This window comes from Echinococcus granulosus (genome assembly GCF_000524195.1).
Source record: "Echinococcus granulosus chromosome Unknown EG_S00045, whole genome shotgun sequence".
Lineage (NCBI taxonomy): Eukaryota > Metazoa > Platyhelminthes > Cestoda > Cyclophyllidea > Taeniidae > Echinococcus > Echinococcus granulosus.
The window spans coordinates 583432-602508 of NW_020170425.1; the positions used below are offsets into that span (position 1 = coordinate 583432).

The 19077-nt window shown below is 43.8% G+C and overlaps 1 protein-coding gene across 1 annotated transcript; it reads left to right on the plus strand. All coding sequences in view use genetic code 11, as the record gives it.

Moving 5' to 3' along the window:
- Nucleotides 1–267: 267 nt before the first annotated feature.
- EGR_05775 (Ubiquitin-protein ligase E3A) lies at nucleotides 268–18906 on the plus strand (the record flags this gene model as incomplete). The annotated part of the gene is made up of 23 exons (XM_024495024.1): nucleotides 268–302; nucleotides 2007–2283; nucleotides 2633–2918; nucleotides 3564–3932; nucleotides 4195–4598; nucleotides 5056–5481; nucleotides 5744–5869; nucleotides 6451–6714; nucleotides 7101–7245; nucleotides 7725–7960; nucleotides 9168–9314; nucleotides 9861–10016; nucleotides 10512–10729; nucleotides 11040–11121; nucleotides 12035–12292; nucleotides 12692–12942; nucleotides 13331–13619; nucleotides 13810–14060; nucleotides 14251–14455; nucleotides 15401–15800; nucleotides 16897–17039; nucleotides 17323–17590; nucleotides 18719–18906. The coding sequence occupies 23 exons, from the start codon at nucleotides 268–270 to the stop codon at nucleotides 18904–18906; spliced, it is 5424 nt and encodes a 1807-aa protein (XP_024350617.1).
- Between the last annotated feature and the right edge of the window lie 171 nt (nucleotides 18907–19077).

Here is a 19077-nt window from a genome sequence, read left to right on the forward strand (position 1 = left end):
GCATTAAGATTGGTGTATTTCTGTTGTATCGACACGGGTTTTTGCTTATTTAGTATCAAGTTCGGGTGGCACAGAGGAATGCATGCAGAGGACCCGGGAGGAGAAAGCATACTCCGTAAAGCAAAAATTGTTTGCACAGTCCAAAGAAATCAAATCATTACATTATGGGATTTATATTACCAATGCTCTGCGAATCTCCCAATTCTACTCTCGCTCACTAATGCTACTTATGTGTTTTGCTGAATAGCGTCTGCATTGTGCGGAAGCATGACTACTACAGGTAGTTCGAGCTGGATCAAAGGGTAAATGCAATGCGTTGCTAGTTTGTTTAACTCAACTTTAATAAAGGGACAATTTTTTGCTTCACCATAGCTCCTTGGCTCGCGGGTTGGCCTCTGGGCCGTGCCAGTAAACCCAAACCATACCGTGTGCCAATAATACATATTCTACCTGAGTAGCTGTAGCCTCTTGAACCTCTCCCGAAGATAAAAATAGACATGAGACTCGGGCGGAACATATGCATTCAACATAGAGTACGGGTCGGGGCTACTCACATGGCTCGGGGGCCAGACCACCCGGTGAAGGTACAATGGCCAAGACATCAAGTGGCCCTTTACCCAAACAGGGAGCCAAATAATCAAATTTTTAAGTAGTATATCTTTTCAATTAGGAAACTCCAAGAACGCTACAATGGCGGCTGTGGAAAGCAAACTTGGCGTAAAAGAATATCTGCCCTGATCCCTGCTGCTATGTAATGCGTCTCAGCTACAAATTTCCTACAAATACCCCATTACGGAGTTACCTACGCTGGTCTGCATTAAGGCATCGATAAAGCAAACCTGCAACACCTCATCTATCAAGTGACTGACAGAACCTTGATAGGTATGTCTGAGTGGCTCTGAAGTGAGAACAGGGTGGCAAAGGAACAGAAGAGAAAGCCTAACCTCGTGAGTTGTGGCAAATCTGCTCCTGGGCCATTGCACCTACGTTAAGTTATGGACACGCGTGATGATTGGTGCAGTTTTCCCGCCCCAATCCAATTTCCATATAAGACGGGAATGTTGATCCAGCTGAATTGGCAGGAGAAAACACCACATTGCTGTCAAGTTTTTTTCTAATTGCATGAAACTTTGATGACTGGCGCGACTGGTCCTTGGTTGCTTTTCGTACGGCGCCGGTTACGTTGTAAAGGCTGATGCGAGAGGTTAGTTTAGGGAAGTGCCAAGGGCAAAGCGGAAAAGAGCAGAAGGACTGTGTAATACTTTAATATCATAGCCTTGATAAAAAACCCAATTTAATTTTCCGTCATTGGAAGTTCGCCATATGGGCTAGCATTCAGGCCATGCTAGTAGCCATAGGCCCTACCGTGTATCGTACACATGTTGCATGAGCAGCATATCTTCTGACTCCCTTAGGGCGCAAACGTATAACCTGTGTAATAAATATGCAGGTTTTCCCAAAAACATTGCTACTTATTTGATGTAGTTTTTGAGTTACATGGGAAAGTCTTTGTTTGTATTCTTGAGCTGATTGCAAATTGGCTCCGTTTCAAAGTCACTAAATTACACCAATCACCGAGTTGTTGGTGTTGTGGGGTCTCAATTGAGATCCGTTTTTAGTATATATTGATATCGGGGCCCCTAAATAGTGTACAATGTAAGTATTTAAAATAATTTAGTTTATGTTTCTAGCACGCACCTGCTTAAGGCACAAAGAACTGACATCTAACTTATGTGCTTTTACGTTGTGATTAGCCGTTTTAGTTGATCCTTTGGTATTGTAGACTTTGTCAGACACATTTTCTAGTAATGCATCTACCCCGAATTTCCCTTTTGGCTTGCCTATTCTGCGATCTGTTCTTAGCATCTGGCATGTTTTTTTCGCCCATTTCTTCATAGCCCAACCTGATGGGACCGAATTTGCACCTAAGGGAACCTAGATTCACTACCATTTCCGCATTACAACAGCGTCTTCAAACTCGTGCAATTTCTTTGTCTTTTTTAAAGGGAAGAGTCCAATCACCAGGCTGTGATTCAAGAGCGTATTCGCCATTATTTTAACCAACTGACTGTCGGTTGTGGGGATGCTGCATGCACGAATCAGAATTGTGCTTCTTCCTCCAACTTCGCTCACCGTGGGCTTGATAATAACCATGCTGCTGCCTTAGCACTCAGACTTCTCAGAGATTCTGAACCAATGTGTTTTGCTCATTCTCCCGCTTCAATGGATTCCACAGAGCACCGAAAGAACTCCACCCCAAAATCCAACCACATTGATTCTTGTGTACGTTTTCATTATTCTCTTTATACCAGGATTTTCGAGCCATCCAAGGCATATTGTTTGCTGCTTTCATCTAGCCTTAATGGCGTAATTTTGCCTTTTGTAATAATGAAAAGTGGTCTCGTGAATTATTTGAATGTTCCTCATTAAACTGTTCTCAATAATTGACGTCAATTTTTACTTTTTCGACCCCGCTGTTAGGTCATTTTTCGACTCCTTTCCACCACATCAATACAATGCTTAAGTAAACACCAATCGGCCACCTTAATTTTGCTTTTACTTCCGGTATGCAAACCTTCATCTTTTGTGAATCTTTTAAGTTCTTGGGCTCATTTCATCCTTTCATGCTTAGCATCAACCGGACCAACGTAGGGATTTAGCGATAAATCCCGAGAGCACTCAGGTGTCGGAGCATTTGTCTCTAGCATCTGATTCCCCTCTCCGCCAGGGTCAGGAAAAGATGGAAGGTGAGGAATCAGACGAAGGAAGGGAAGGAGATGGGGAGATACAGGATGCATTGGAAGGTTCTACACCTACCTCCTCAATTAGTGAAATTTCTCCTGGTCTGAGTCGTTTTCTTCTTCATATTTCCGGTAGTTCGCCACCTACCTCCTCAGAAGTCCCATTTCTCGAGAGTGGTGCGTGGTTTTGGGCTTCTTTTTTTACTTTTACCTTTGCTTATCCGTGAATTACTATACCAAATCGGTACTACAGAATTTCTCGCGCTATTGGTAGTTGCATGGATTCAATTTATCCGCGTTTCTCCCTAAAGTATAGTTTATGGGTATCAAATTTCACCTAATCGACCATCTTGAGTAAATAGATCGTGGGTTCTGAGCAGTGGTTATTGCTTTCACTAGTTTCATCCTTGCTATTGAACTTCAAGGTACAACGAGGAATCCGCGTTCTTACAGACTTTTCGATTCCACCAAAGTTGTTTCGCTTACTGGGAGAAAACAAACGACGTCCAAGCATATTTTTGGGATTTAAATTGGCCTGATTATTGCATACACCTCCGTAAATTTATTAAATTAGTCTGGTGGTCAGCTATTATGTGTTTACCTAGCGGTGGTTAATCTGTGCAGCTTATTGTTCACGATTTGTTGATCTAGAATATTTTCCCGTGCTACTTTAAATCTCTACCTAGGCATTTCCAGATAGTCAGTTGTAAACTCATCTGGTTTTGTGCTTGAGTCTCTGCCATCTTTCAGTGCCTCTTAAAGATATTTTTCGAATCACAGCTAAAGTCATTCGGTATTCACTATTTGTCCCTTTTAATTCAGTGACGTCTACGGCGACAGAAAGCGGTGACAACGCGGATTCCTCTCAGCACAGCTATTTTCTGGGGTTGCTGGACAGCATTATGAAGAAGTCCAATCACAAACCTGACGATGGCGGGGAAGACATTGACTTACCTTCAGCAGCGAGCATCATAGGAAAGCGTGTGAAGGGCCTCAGACTGTCTGAGGTACGGGAATGCGTAGAAAACTGCGAGTCGGAGGGCAACTGGACCCCCATCAGACTGCTTCTTGAGGAAGTCTTCACATCCCTCACCGCTCTCGCCAATTCCTTCCCTCTGGAGAGCGAATCTACCGATGTCGAGATGCTGTCGTTGCCTGCAACGAGCTCTTTTTTGTCGCATTACAAATCAGGTACGCGCCTAGATTATTCCCTCGCTTATCCATTTCTTCATCAGTTGCTGAGTTCGTGGTAGCATCTGACCTGCCACTACAAAAGGATCGTTTAGGGTTTCGCATTCGTTCCAATTGTTTTTATATCTTAATTGCCTAATTATATCATAGGACTTTATTATGTTTGAATCGTGGTGCATTTTTGGAAAAAATAAAACTCGTCAAACAAATGATTTTACTAATGAATAACAGCTGTTGCTGAAACCTGACTTATTCGCATCAGTTTCAGCCACAGAATCAGCTCGTACTCACAAGCGCAAGTCTGGGTCTGATTCAAATGCGTTTCCACCCTTCCTCAACACTGAATCCGATCCTGCAGTCCCAGTAGACATAGACGAGGCTCGTGAGGCATACAACCTCCTTCTTGAACGACCTCCAAAGACCGTGAACATCGAGGACACGCTTGCTCACCTCATCCGACGACAATTGATTGTTACACTGCGCAGATGCTTTCGCATCTACCCCTTCCCATCTTCCTCTGGTGCTAGCACAGACCCCTATCTCGCCCTGCTAGAGGAATTGAATCCTTCTCCTGATGGGGAGGCGGACAAATTGCAGCAGCGCATGGTGAATCTCTTCGCCACCATCTATGCCTGCCCACTTGTCACTGACCCCCTCCACTTCGAGGTTTGTATCTCCTCCATACTATATTACTTCTTCTGTAACTCCGTTCAAATTTTGTTTGCATCATCGTAAGGTTCATTTTTTGATGACTTATTTAATAGAAATTTAGGGTGCAGTAGACTTTTGTAACACGGATATAATGATCTCAGTGTGCATTCATTTCGCAAAGCTGAATTCATTTACATTGATTGCACGCATTACAATAAAATGGGGTTTGCATTTATAGGTCTGAAATTAACATCAGCATAAAGCCTTTTTATCGTTTGATCTAGCTGGTCTCGAACCAATAATTCAGTTTGTTCGTGTTTGGGGTGCCCTCGCAAAATAAACTGCCCAGCACTTGACTTGTAAACAGTTCTGGGTTTCTTAAACATTTTATGGTAGGTAATGTCAGTTGCCACTGCATTAGCTTATACTTTTGCACAGTTAGGCCTGATGGATTTGGATGTTCGTGTTTTAGCCCATTCTGCCTCATCTGTGTCACCTGACGGTATCTCTCCCAATGGCAACACAAGCACGTCTCTGTCGCACCTGGGCGGAGTATGCGATGTCTCAGCGATCCACGGCTCCAATTGAGGTTAGATCCGAGGCAGCAACGGTCACTTACTGGCTGCTCGACTTGCATCGCATCCTCATGCAGCAGATCACTCTGCGCTGCCTCGCCCTTGAGCCACCCCCCACCCTTACTGCTAGCGATCTCGAGGACGCACCTGCACCCAACGACGATCGGGTCATCTGTGACGCTGCTCGTGTCATTCGTATTGTCTTCTACGCTTCCCTGTTGGCAGGGGGCTGTGACCCTCCCGAACAACTCGCTCGGGAGGCCTCGGATTCCGAAGATATCCAGGGAGAGTCTTCTGTATCCCCTCCCTCCTCTTCTTTCCGTGTCAGTTGGCCCTCGCTTTGCCTGCTGACTTATATTCTTATGCTTTTTTTAAACTTATGCAATTTACTGCTCGGCCGTTTTTGCCATTTCTTCTATCGTTTAATCGGATTTATTCTTGACCGGTTCTTTAGAAGACAGCGTGACTGATTGGATTAATAGTAAGATTTCAAAGCTAGTCAAATTTTTCACAAACAGCTTACCGACTAGCTGGAAAGCCCGGATTTTTAAAAGTATGTTTGTTTATTTCAATTTACTATTTTAGACAGAAAGAGCGATTTTGCGTAAAGATCCGCTGGGCACCATTTTGGGCATTTCTCCAAACGATTGTCGCCACCCTCTTATTCCTCCAAAAGAATTTATCAACGAAACGCTAAATGAGTTTATTGTGGTACGTTTCCATCCTTGTTAGATTCTCTAAATGTGATAGGCAAAGTTTTAGTTATTCGGTGGATTTATGACTTGGTGGTAGTTGTGAGCCCCTCCATTTGCCCACCATTGATATGTCTGCTCGATGTCACCCTTTTAACCTAAAGTCAATTATCCTGAATCTTTCCTCAGCATGCATGTCTGCAATGATCCATGAACCAAGCAAACCAAATAATTAATGCTTATCCCATGTATATTTTGATTATAAAGCGGAATGTATCACTGTAAAAAGGACAGCATATGCCAGGTTATTCTGTTTAATTCAATTAGACGACTTTTGGGATGCGTGAGTTAAGTTTATTTTCAGGAACAGGGCTTCTGGTGACACGCATTGTAAATTGGTATTTTAGTTATTAGCGAACACTATGTGCCTCTTTGCTGTCACCTAGAACCCATGCAAAGAATGCCTAGAACTCTTAACCAATTGCTGCTTTTAAGCTCCACTTTTTACCAATTGGTGTTAGGAATAAAATCTAGCTAGTTGCTTTCGAGATCACGAAACTTGCTAATCAAACCCTTCTGAACTCTACTGTTTTCCTATAGGTGGAGAAGGATTTTGCCAACTTCCGTTCGCAGAGGTCGGGATGGCCGGAGAAACTCTCCTTTATGGAGTTGCCCTTCATGCTGCAGACCACGACGAAGAGCACCCAACTCTATTACGACAATCGGCTGAACATGCTACAGGAACGTCGCGGTGCTATCCTTCACGCTCTCTTTGCCACCTCAACCCCTGACGCCGCCCTCGAGATGCCCTACTTCAAAATTTGTGTCAACCGAGAACGTGTTGTAGAGGACGCTCTGATTGCGGTAGGCTCACTTCCTTCTTTTGGTTCTCTTTGGGTTATTATTGCCCCCTCCCCCATCCAATTCGATGGTTGGCTTCAACGGTACCCTTCTAAGTCAACAAACCAGGGAGTTGTCTCAAGACCTATTTTTATTCAATGTTTCTTGATTAAATAGTCTGAAAAGTTCTAGTTTTAATGGGTCACAATACGGATTATTTATTTGCCATTTTTCGTTTTTCCACAGGAAATTCCAGGCAATTTCACTCGCTTTAAAAGTAATACCTAGAAAACGAAAGATATTACTAAAGATAACATTACAATGCCAGCGACAATTATAGTGAAATTTAATTTGTATTTTGGTTTTTCGCTGTGCATTTATAGAATCGTTTTTAACTTTTAATTGTTTAGTTAGAACTAACTCGAATGGAAGCCGTGGGGGATTTGAAAAAACAACTCTACGTTGAATTTGATGGCGAACAGGGAATTGATGAGGGTGGTCTCAGTAAGGAGTTTTTCCAACTCATCGTGGAACGCATTTTCAATCCGGACTACGGTCTGTTCTCGGCTCTTTCCATCTTTCCTGAAACTATGCTTTATTATTCAGAAGGATATGCAATTTAAATAAGTACCATAAAATGTACTCGGAGAAAAAACCAGATAGCATCTAGTTTTCCAAAGTCCCATCATTCACTCCCTCGGTAATTTTCACTTAGGATCAAATTAAATCAGGTGCGAATTTTGGGGCAAATTTATTCCTTGTGAGAGGTGCTGTGTCGGCTATAGGTGGGCAAATTCTTGTACACAGGAAAATTTCATAAATTCACATTGCCATGCTGAACAAACACAACACCTACATTTCTCTTAGGAGTGCATTTTCGTGATGCTGACAGTTTTTAAAGTTTAATAAACCTGGTTTTCTTCCCAGATCCCCTCTATCAAGTCTTGCTCCCATGTGAATCATAATTACAACACTGATGACTGTTTTTGTCTATTTTGTGAAGGAAGCCAGATTTACCGTGTTTCTTCTTGTAGGCATGTTTGTTTACGAGAATGAGTCGGAGTGCTTTTGGTTTAATCGTAGTCCTCTGGCAGAGGAATTGGAGCGGGAGTACTGCTTGATTGGGACCATTTTGGGTCTAGCCATCTACAACAATGTCATCCTTGATGTACACTTCCCTGCGGTGCTCTTCCGCAAGCTCTGTGGAAAGCTTGCCTCTGGATTGGAGGACCTTGAGGACGGATGGCCCGCTCTGGCACACGGTCTACAGGTAATACTCACTGCCATCCTCTCTCATGGCCTTTTTTCCATCGTTGTAATCGATCGTGGTTAAATGGCTTGTCACTTTTGGGGTCATGCATATTCGTAACCTCGTGCCTTTTGAGTACTAGTACCGTTTAATTCCGATTCAGTTAACGCTGCTAATGCTTCCGATATCTACGTATCCTTGTAGTTTTCTTTTGCTTTTAATTTTTGCTATGTAATAGTACACAGAATTTTATTCTGTTGAAATGAGTTTTAATGTCATGCTTGAATTCCAAAAGCACATAAAACTTTGGATTTATTTGGTGAAATAAGTAAGTTCAATTAAATACAAATGAATGTATTTAGGTTTTCTACTTTCTCAAGATTGCTACTTCCCATTTGCTTAAGGATTTGAATAGCTTAATTTATTTGGCTATTTGTCTTTCATGTGTTCAGTGTCTGTTTGATCTATGCAAACTGATCCCACGCGTCTTACTAGCATCATGCTGATTGGTCGCTTTACCAATACCATACCACTATCAGGATAAGACCGAAATCTACCAGTGATTTGGACGCCTTTACACTTGATAACTTTTAATTTTATTTCCAAGCTATATTCTGTTGAATCAGCCAAAGTTTAAGCTTGTGCTAATTTCTCGCGAACTTCTGTCTTCTACATCGTAATGCTTTTATCCTCCATACTGCGCTGTAACATCCACTGAAGGGAAGTCGAAAAACTTTTTTGCCTTCATATTGATTGATTAATTAATTAAACTGTACTGAGTGCTTTAGGGAGTACTGTCTTCGAGTTTCGCTTGTAAGGTATATTTTTTGTCGTTTGATGCTGCTCTTGCTTCACCTATGGTGTGTAACTGAGATACACTTTTTGTCAATAGAGACCAATAAAAGACTCTAATTTCACCCCAATCAACTTAATTAGCTCTTAGTTTTTATTATAATTTACTTTAGTCGTAATATTCTTCTGTAGCCTTTACTACTATGTGTTACCTCCTACTTCCTATACGCAATTTGCGGTCGAGGTGAAAATTCTATATTTGGCCGATAGGGACTATCACTCTTTAAAGGCGTTTTTAAGGGCTAAGCGAAATAGCGAAGGAATAGTAGAGTTAAATATCTGGCCTGATACTCCTGTGTTTGTAACTCCGTATGTTATGTTAACATACTGAAATTAGGCGTCTCGTTAAATGGCTAGTTTGTTTCATCTGATTAAGGCGCTGCTGAAATATGATGGAGATAACTTTGAGGATGATCACTGCCTCAACTTTGTGGTCACCTACTCAGATATGTTCGGTCAGGTGGTGACCCACGAGTTGGTTCCCGACGGCACATCCAAACCCGTCACTATCGACAATCGCCAGGTACGTGGCTCCCCTTTTCTCTGTCTGCGTTCCCAATTTTTAAACCTCGCTCACCATAAATTATCTTCCTTGTTCGCTGTTTACAATCCGTAACTTTTTACAATGCCTGTTGTCCCTTCCGTTTCTCAGTGGACCTGCTGGTCGGCGTAAAGCCTCGAATTTTTTTTTATATATCAGCAGAAAGTTGCATTTAGACCGACATGTTTCATAACGTAGCTTTCCTAAAGAATCCAATCCTTGCTGTGCTCTTGTTATAGCACTTAATATTTTCAAAGTGTAATTGTCATATGGTTCTTGGGTTTCTGCTATCAAATATTATTTCCATGTTTCCTGGTGTTCTGGTCCAGCTCAGGCTCCTTTTCTTACCAAGTTTCCTTTTTTGCATTGATTTCAACATTAGTTTGAAAACTCGGCAATAGCTAAGTAACATGTTTTAACTAACAGTGATGGTGCTCGTGATGGTCATGTGATCACGAAGACTTATGTGATTTTCACCTTGGCATCTTACTTAAAAATGGCCTTAAATTTTTGCATTTTTTGTCGCAGGAATTCATTGACCGAACAATTGATTTTCTACTCAACACCTCAGTAAAGAAACAGTTCACTGCCTTCCGGAGGGGCTTCCTGTCCGTTGTAGGAGACACGCCACTGTTCCATCTTTTTTCGCCCTTTGAGATTGAGCTCCTCTTGCTCGGAAGTCAAGTACGTACCGTATTTTTAAGAAAAGGCACTCTTTCTTTACAATCTTAGACCCGATTTATGGTTTTTAGGTTTCAAAAGATCTAGTTGCCTTACTTTTCGCTAGTTATGATAGTAACCATGGTGGCACAGCATAAAAGCAACTTAACGGTACTTGATTTAGCTCCGTTTCTCTCCATACATTGAGGAACTTCTTTGTTTGTGGAATGCCAGATGGGACAGTGAATTATGCCTATAGAGATCTCTCGGTAGAGCGAATTAAAATTATCTTATTGAAACTTTTAGTAGTCCATATTCAACAAGGCAATATGTGTAATCATCCTAATTGCGCAATCTCGGTGTTCAGTTCTTTAGTAGTCCTTACGGAGTCGATTAAATGAGCTCGCTCTCCGAAATGCACGCCTGGTGGTTTGTGTAGACAAGAGCTAATACGGAAAATTTTAATGCCACGCCAGTGCTGTACAAATAAGCAAAAATTGCATTTCTGATGTGTGTTAGCACTACGACTTTGGTGAGTTGGAACGCGTGACAGAGTACGAGGGCGACTACAGCGCGGAGACGATTGTGATCCGCCAGTTCTGGTCGGTGGTGCACGCCATGACGGAGGAGGAGCAGCGTAAGCTCCTTCAGTTTACCACCGGCACCGACCGCATCCCCGTCGGCGGCATGTCGCGCATGAAATTCGTCATCGCCAGGCAAGGTCCCGATTCGGACAGGTAAGTCGTTGGTCATGAAACTCGCTTGTGTACACATCTTACATGCATTGACATTCTTGTTAGCATGTAAAGTGACCTTCCATTCCACTTTCATTGTGAGTTATATCGAAACTTCTAATAACTCTTTATGCGGAACCTTTAGCCATTTGGACGCTGGCGCTTTAGCACGGGCGATGTCACATGGTTGTTTTATGTATACCAGTTGCATAATTTTTTTGTATTTACTCACTTCATCTCTCTTCGAATGTACTTCAAGAAAATCGGTAAAATACGAATTTGTGAATTTGATTCACCTCATTTCTGTGCCCAGACTACCGACAGCTCACACTTGTTTCAACGTTCTTTTGTTGCCGGAGTACTCGAGTAAGGAGAAACTAGAGCGCTGTCTACGAGTGGCAATCACCTACTCAAAGGGCTTCGGCATGTTTTGAGGGGCGACAAGGGCATCGCGTACTGTCTTTCCTGGATTAATTAACGTTTATCCCCCTTTCCCTTTACTCTTTGTGCCCCCGGTTCATCACCGACGTTCTTTTTATGATCAATCCTGTTTGTCCCCAAGGATGGAGTCCTCTTGCTTACCTACCTCCCTCCCTCCCTTTGCCTCCAAAAGAACTGTACTTGATAATGTATGCTCCACGCACACGTGAAGTAGGCGTTGCCTTGTCTAAACTCTTCTCTTTCCATGCATGCGTGTTTCGCACTTACCGAGTGGGTGCTCGCGTTTGCGTATGTGTGCGCAAAATTTACGACGGTTTTCAAAGTGCTTGCTCTAGTAAAGACTGTCGTTAGGGCATTTTAATGGCGTTATAGAGATTTGGAGTGCCTGTGGATATCAGGAGGGTGTGAAGTCCAATAAGTTTAGCAAGCATTATTAGCTCTGATAGAGGAACTGAATCTACATTTTGCACCAGATTTAAGGTTATTAATGTCTAGTGATTACTTATGTCTTGATTTTCGTGTGCGTATACTTGAGGCAGTTCTGACGAAAATTGAACAGTCTTTTTTTATGCGCAAATGATGCATTCGCTTGATTGAAAACTTGTCGAAGATTTCTAATTACAATTTTAGCGTCTTTATGTTCAATGTTTTCCTAGTTTATTCTTACTAAACGTCCCACAATAAAGTTTGATGACTTGTAAAGGACTCATGGTACTTATTCTTTTTCTCAGGAACTACCCAAAAGGTTGACTCTAATGGGACTGTATTTGACTTGCATGTGGCCGGTGCTGAAATTAGCATATTAAGCTAGTAGCGAACCCAAGTTTATTTCCTCACTCCATTTAGGTCGCTTGATCTCCGAACCAGATGAGTTCCGGCAGCACTGTCGATTGCAACTTAGACCCTAACAATGGTGACAGTGAGGCAGTCGCCCTCAACGTGGATGTGCTTCGTCTATTGGCGGCGCGCTCTGCAGAAATGATGGCCTGCGAAGCTTCCGTGCACCTCGCCACTGCGCGTGCCATCGCCCCTCTCCAGCGCTTGCCTGTCCGCCTCCGCAGACGCGCCGCCAGCCATCAGATCCACCGCCTTCCCCGACGTCTTCATCATGGATTAGCTCAGGCTGTCAGTTTTTCTCTCATGTATAGTTATGTACTATACACGCTAATCTATGGCTTTACATTCTTATACCTGGAGCAACTGACGTTCAGATATAGCGCTTCTATTATCTATGGACCCCACCTTGATTTCAATTCTTTGAATGGTGGAAGGGGAATATAGGTACGACAACGCCGCCAATGACGTGGAATTTTTGTGTATTCACATTAGTGGCTGAATTTTCGCGCAGAAGTTGCCATTTTGTAATACCATAGTCAAATTCGATTAATTTAATCGTTTTACGTATTACAATTATTTCAGGTGCCATCCAGATCCCAATTTGGTTCGAGCTTGAAGGACCATCATTTACACGACATCGTCATCATGTCCATCGAAAACTGACATAAAAGTGTTGCGTAATTGCAGATGAGCCAGAAACTGGTGAAGCAGGCGAAGCGGTGTAGGCGCTACCGGCGGCGGTCGCAGCGACTGATGGCATTGGCAACGCGGTGCGTCCTTCCACCCACGGGTGAAGGAGCGGGCGAGGGTCGAACGCGCTGGATCCCTACTGCCCTCTGGCACGCCAAGCGATTCCACGTGGTGCAGAACTGGGGCTGGCGTCTGCCTTTTGCCCCAACAGACAAGATGTTCAAAGCCCTCCAACGAGCCACCACCGAGTGCGTCTCCACTCTTGTCTCTATTTACCTCTACCCATTTTTCTGAATTTGAATAGACAAATGCTTTTAATGGGGTTATTTTTTAGGTCTAATTGCTGGCACACGACGGGTAGTGTTCTCCACCACATAACTATTTGATGTTTTACTCCAATGTTTTTATGTGTTTCTTTGAGGCACGTAATTTAAATCAAAAAATGACAGACCCTATTCTTATATATTGAAGGCAGGCTTCATCATCGTGCGATTAATTCAAACCATTTCCCTTTGGGTTTGTTACCTCACATCATCAGAAATAATGCCACCAAGTAAGCAAACAAAGTCATCAGCTACCCCTGTTTGAGACAGCGGTACAGACGACACTAGTGATGTCAACATTCTTTCCTTTCAGTCGATGCATGCTGCTGGACCACGGCTACTTGAGCTGCTTCTCTGTGTCTGGACCCTTTAACCTCCTAAGACTGTGTGTCGCAGAGACGACGCTCCCCTTCTTTGTGTCCAGCATTGGCATCGATCTTCCATCGGATGCCTCCCCTTCGACTGGCTTCCATGAATCGGTTGGTCTTTTGTGTTCCGAAGCAATGCCAACTCAACAACCGATGGGTGTTGCGAGCCTTCCGAATATCTCTCGATCCATTCTTGGCCCCGTTCGAATATTATGGAGTGCAACTATTCAGGAGGTTAGTGTTGTGCACACACCGAAGTAACCTAGTTATTTGTTGACTCCAGTTTGTAAAACATTTGCGGATGATACCTGTAACACTAGACATAAAAAACGGATGACGACTTCACTTGGTGCATAGCCTAAGCTAACATCTACTTTGGCACCGACTTTTAAACAACGCTCCGTTGGATAACTTTTATCCATAGGGACATGGCCAGCGACGTTCCACTCTATGGTTCTGGCTGCACCCTAGTATGTCTTCAGATGCTTGGAAGCTGTTCACTTCGCTCGACTATGTCTCCACCGATTTGGAGGCGTCGATAGCATCCCTTAAGTTGGTCGACTGCACTGGGCATCTGTGCCGCATGAAACTCATTGGTCCTTTTGCGCATCAAGTTCTTGCAGATATCATCAAGCCGCCATCTTCGTCGACCCATTCAACCTCTACGACTGGCGAGTGGGCCTTATGGAGAGCTCTATGTGCCTACCAAAAGGCTGGTCTCCTTCCCACTGGCTGCGCCGTAGCACTGCTTTGCGCACCCTTTCTGCATAACAGGCGAGCCACTTACTCAAGTTGATTGCAATCGTCGCTGATCGCCTCTACAGTGGAGACCACTTCATGACAATGCTTTCTTGTCCACATTTAGGCCGCTTTTGAAGCTGTACAACCGGAATTGGCTGATTCAAGTACCAAAAGAGGGCGAAGTGACGACTCAGCTGGCCCCTGGTTTCGTCTCCAAATCCTTGACCTCGAGTGAACTAACCAAACTTCTCCTCGATCACTGTGACGTCGAATTCGACGCTCTTCTTACTCGATGGTTTTCCTCGCCAGAACCTTGCTGTTTTTCTGATGTAAGGCCCTCTTCTCTTCATGATGAAGTCGAATTACATTCTGTCGTTTAGTAACACTATGAATTTTTCAAATTTTATGTCAGCATTTAGTTGCGTCCCATTCATTTTCTTTTGTTTTCTTCCTTATGTTTTATGGTCTTTTTCTCCCGCCCCTAGGGATGGGAGCACACATATTCCAGCCTTATTTTCCGTTTCTTTTGCGTTCTCGGTGAGGTCCAGTTGTGACAGAGGGAAGCCAAGTTGTGGATGAAAACGGTACACCGCTCGCTAAACAACGGGCTTGAATAGGGGCGGGCATGGCTAAATATAGCTAGCTGTGTATAGGTAATCCGTAAGTGAAGTACCTAATATGGTTTGTCAGTGGCCAAGACTCAATCAGATCCTGCCTGCTCACGCAGGGAGTAGGGTCATTCACTGGTCTTGGGTGCTCCAATTAACTATCTTGTGCAAGGCAAAGCCGGCACGTATGGGTACTCTTGCCGGAGCTTTCTGCAAGATTGGTCCGCGTGAGTGTCCTAACTGTTTCTGTCACAACTATTTCAGTTTACAGTAAATCCCATCAGTGACTCATGTTTGTTAAATCCAAAGGAGCTTGCTGGAAAGGCGAGCGTTCTTGCTGTCGCTGTTACTTACACAAACAATGGAAATACATTATAGCGAATGCCTACTTGTGTGCAACTAATTCTACACGATCGATGCATGCTAGTACCTCTAAGGCTAAATCATTCATTAGTTGTAAACCGCTGTCCTCAGGCGTCATTACCGATTCTTATCCGTTGTTAGTGAAGTCGTTCTAGGTGTAGAAGCTAGAATAAAGTACCACTTTGGGATATCACTTAACCCTAATAAGGGATAGGTACCCCAGGTTTAAAAACAAATGATCACTTATTAAACTCTAGCTAGGTATGAAAGGATATATTTCTACTGGTTTTTCCCACTTTTAAGATGGGGATCCCCATCCTCTTGATCCAGAATGGGACGCCCAGCCTTGTGAGTCAGAAGTCTCAGTGTATTGGCTGGGACGTGGTGCTGCCCAGGCAACTGCTGAAGCCGTCTACCAGGATGGCACCACCTCAAGAAGCAATGACAGAACCACCTGTGGAAACCTCAGCACCGCGAGACTTCGTGGTGGCTTGTACTTACCGCGGCGTACGCGTGGGAGGCTTGCGGGACCAACTACGGTGGGCGAGCCTTACAACCGAGGCCGCAGGTCGCGTCGACGCCTTCCCCTACGTCCTCTGGCCCGACACTCCCGCCGCATGTTGCGTCACTGATGAAAAGGTCCACCTAAAAGTCGAACGGGACCCCAAGGGGTACGGTGACGTTAGTGGGTTGTCAACAGCGGGTGAACTACGGTTATTGTTCCTAACTTATTCGTGTGATGACCTTGTCGAAGTATTTCTATTACTAATCGGCGTCATTTTCATTTCTAATGCATATTATAATTAGAGGCTTTTTTAAAACGCAGTTTGTGTGGGTATATCTGAGTGTTGAATCCGTTCCAAAGGCTTTACTATAGACGGATGTTGGACGTAACACACTTTGGTAGACACAATTGTGATTATTATCAGGAGGGGTTCAAATTAGCTACATATGTTTATTCGAAACGTGAAAACGTGTTTTGGATATAAAGTCAATAGTGGATTAATTTAACCGTTCCATAGTTGACGTTTTATTTGTGATCGAAATCGAATTCTCAACCGTGTGCTAGACTTTGCACTTATCTCAATCCACAGTGATTTATTTCGTCTGTTATTTTTAAATAGTAGATCGCTGACATTTACGTTCATTGCCTCAGTGACTTTCAATCCACTAGCAAACCTGAAATTACACCGTTATATAAAATCATTTTTTCTCTTAGTAGACCGCTCGTCAATTATGAAATGACTGACTTCAGAGGTATTGCAGCTCGCTTAAGTTGATCCCCACTTCTTCATGCTATTGTGGGTAATTTCTGGTGTTCCGAACTTTTTTTACATTAGTCCGTCTAGTTTCGTTCATGGCGTATCCACCTATGGAGTAACAATCAAACGAGTTTTCACCTATTTTTCGACAAGAGTGATTTTTTTGTTAGTGATGGGTTTTCGAACCAAAAAGGAAAAAGTGGTACCAAAGAATGCTAAGAATCCATAAGCAATTTTGGCTATATTAAAATCACTTACAAAAAGTGATTATTGGCAACACAATCGGCTACATAGAGGGCTTCTCCAATCAGCCTGAAACTATTAAACGTCCCCATCTCATTGCGCATGGTATCAGTCTCGAGATTTGTACGTGGTGTGTTCTTATGCGGCGGTGACGTTGATCCCTATATTATAATTTGCGGAGCAGTCGGCTAACGGGTGATGCCAAACGAAGGGCACGGATCAAGTTTCGTTGCTTCGCGCCCATGACTAAAGACTGGCTCCAGCTACTCAAACCAGTCTTACTTCCGACCGCAGGAGACGGCTTTTTCGTGTTGCGCGACAAGGCCATGCTAGTCTTGGTGGTGCGTCGTCTTCTGACTGGCGATCCACGAGCCAGACACCTCACCGTAGAGCATCTCTCGCGATACGACCCTCGTCTGCCCAGAGCCCTTGTTATGGTGCGTCTTCACAAGCATTGCTCCATTGTAAAAGGTCCCATTCATCGTCCTAGACTGAAAACTTAGCTCTGCGGCAAGTAGCACTTGCAAATAGTGTTGATGCATTGCGCTCATTTAACAATAGCAATCGCACATACTCTTTCTATCAATAGATAATGTTATGCAAATGCAGCAATGGAGGATTAGACGGCATTCTGCATTTATGCGCCACTACTTTGCTACTGTTAACAGTTCTGGATGCATTCGCTTCGGTTTGCATTCAGCACTCTTCCATGTCTTTCAGGTGAAGCTTGAGGTTACGTCACGTGGCGTACCCGAGGCGAGGGCAGAGATCTTCGCCCTCCTGGCCACAGACGACCCCTCTCTGGGTCCTATTTCGGACAAGGCCCCGCGAACATTGCTAGGCTATGTTGATGAAGGCGCCTATGCTTTTTCTCACGGTTTCTGTATTGCCATAGGCTTTATCAGTTTGGCCGCTGTCTGTTCTCTGTCTCCCACCGAACGGCCTTCCAAAGGATTCCAAACGGTCCTCTTCAGGAGTCTTAAATCAAGTAATCTGTATGGAGCGAAGATGACTGTTATCATATAAAGATGTCGCAATATGTTTAAGTGATGTTTGCCTGTTTGTGCGAACTTTTGACCTACATTTGGATACCTAACTCTTGTGAAATCAACCTAGTCACTATCTCCATTCAAGGCATTGCCTTAAACCCGATGAGAACAGTCCCGACCATTGTTCACTACGGTGTGCCTAGGGCTGCTCAACCTCGGCCATCGTTTGCATAACTTCTTGTGACTAAAGCAATTTCATATCGACTCCAACAAATCGGTGCTTTCTTTGAGTAGGCAGTGGCGATGGCGGGGAATAACCTATGGCAGAGCTGCATTTGTTCGTATTGGGGATGTGATCAAACAAGGGACGGAGAATAAGTGAAGAGCGATTAAACAGAGGGGAGGGGAGGAGCGGGGTGGTTGTTTGGGGGGATTCGGTATTTCCGGAGAATTTTCAGGCAGGAACTATCGGAGGACTCAATAACTGCACAATACGAGCCTCCTAACATCGGGAATTTTTCCATTGCCAGTAAAGTAGGGCACCTAAAGGATATCTGCTGAAAATCGTTCCGAATGCTTTATAAAAGAATTGGCTAGGAAAAAGTATACCTTAAGGACTCTAAAACAGGGCCGTACACATTAATAACCCGAAATGGGTGGGCTATTTCAACGCATATCAGTAACTGGAAATTTACAAATAACCAAGCAGAATATACTCTTCGTAAGGCCTCTTCTGAAGAATGACTTGGGTGCCACAGGGTATTGGTTTTGTGTTCATCAGGGATGGGTAAAGTAAGCTGAAAAGGCATATGAAGCTGCAAAAATAATGAACATATGAGACTGAGCACTACTAGCCACACTGCATAAAATTAGCTGAATACTAGGAATGATTAGGCTGGGAAATATATGCAGCTCATACATGAGATTCTGAAAATCATGCCAACAAGGCGTCTTGTTTTAGTGAGCTCTCGGTGCCAGTTGTCGAGTTTGCTGGTAAGTGGTGCGTGATGAGGCGATGTTCCTCTCTCTTAGTTCTAATGCTGAACTGAACGCCTGATCCTACTAGCATGGACAGTAACCGACCACTATCTTGTTCAGAACCCCGAGGGATTCTGTTGGTATGTGAGTTCTACCACCGACCTCGCAAATCTACCTGAGTGATCGCGCTGGCAGTCGCCTGCGGCCGGTGATGGATTCGGTGCTTGTTTGTATCAGCACTCTTCGCCATTTGGGTAAGTCGACAAGCGAGTGCTTGCATCCACAATATCAAATGCGCTTCGGGTATGAGGCGTATGCCGCATGTGTGGAAGATTGACTCCGCGACACGTCGGGCGGCTGGTTGCGGTACAAGCTCCGTCTGATGTAGTGATGACTTATTTTTCGTCTCTTACTTCAGTCGTGATGAAATTGTTGACTGAGTGGTGTTAGATCACAGTTCGCCGCTCATGTGGCGTTTGCGTTTAACAGTCTTACTCTGTCTTTTAGA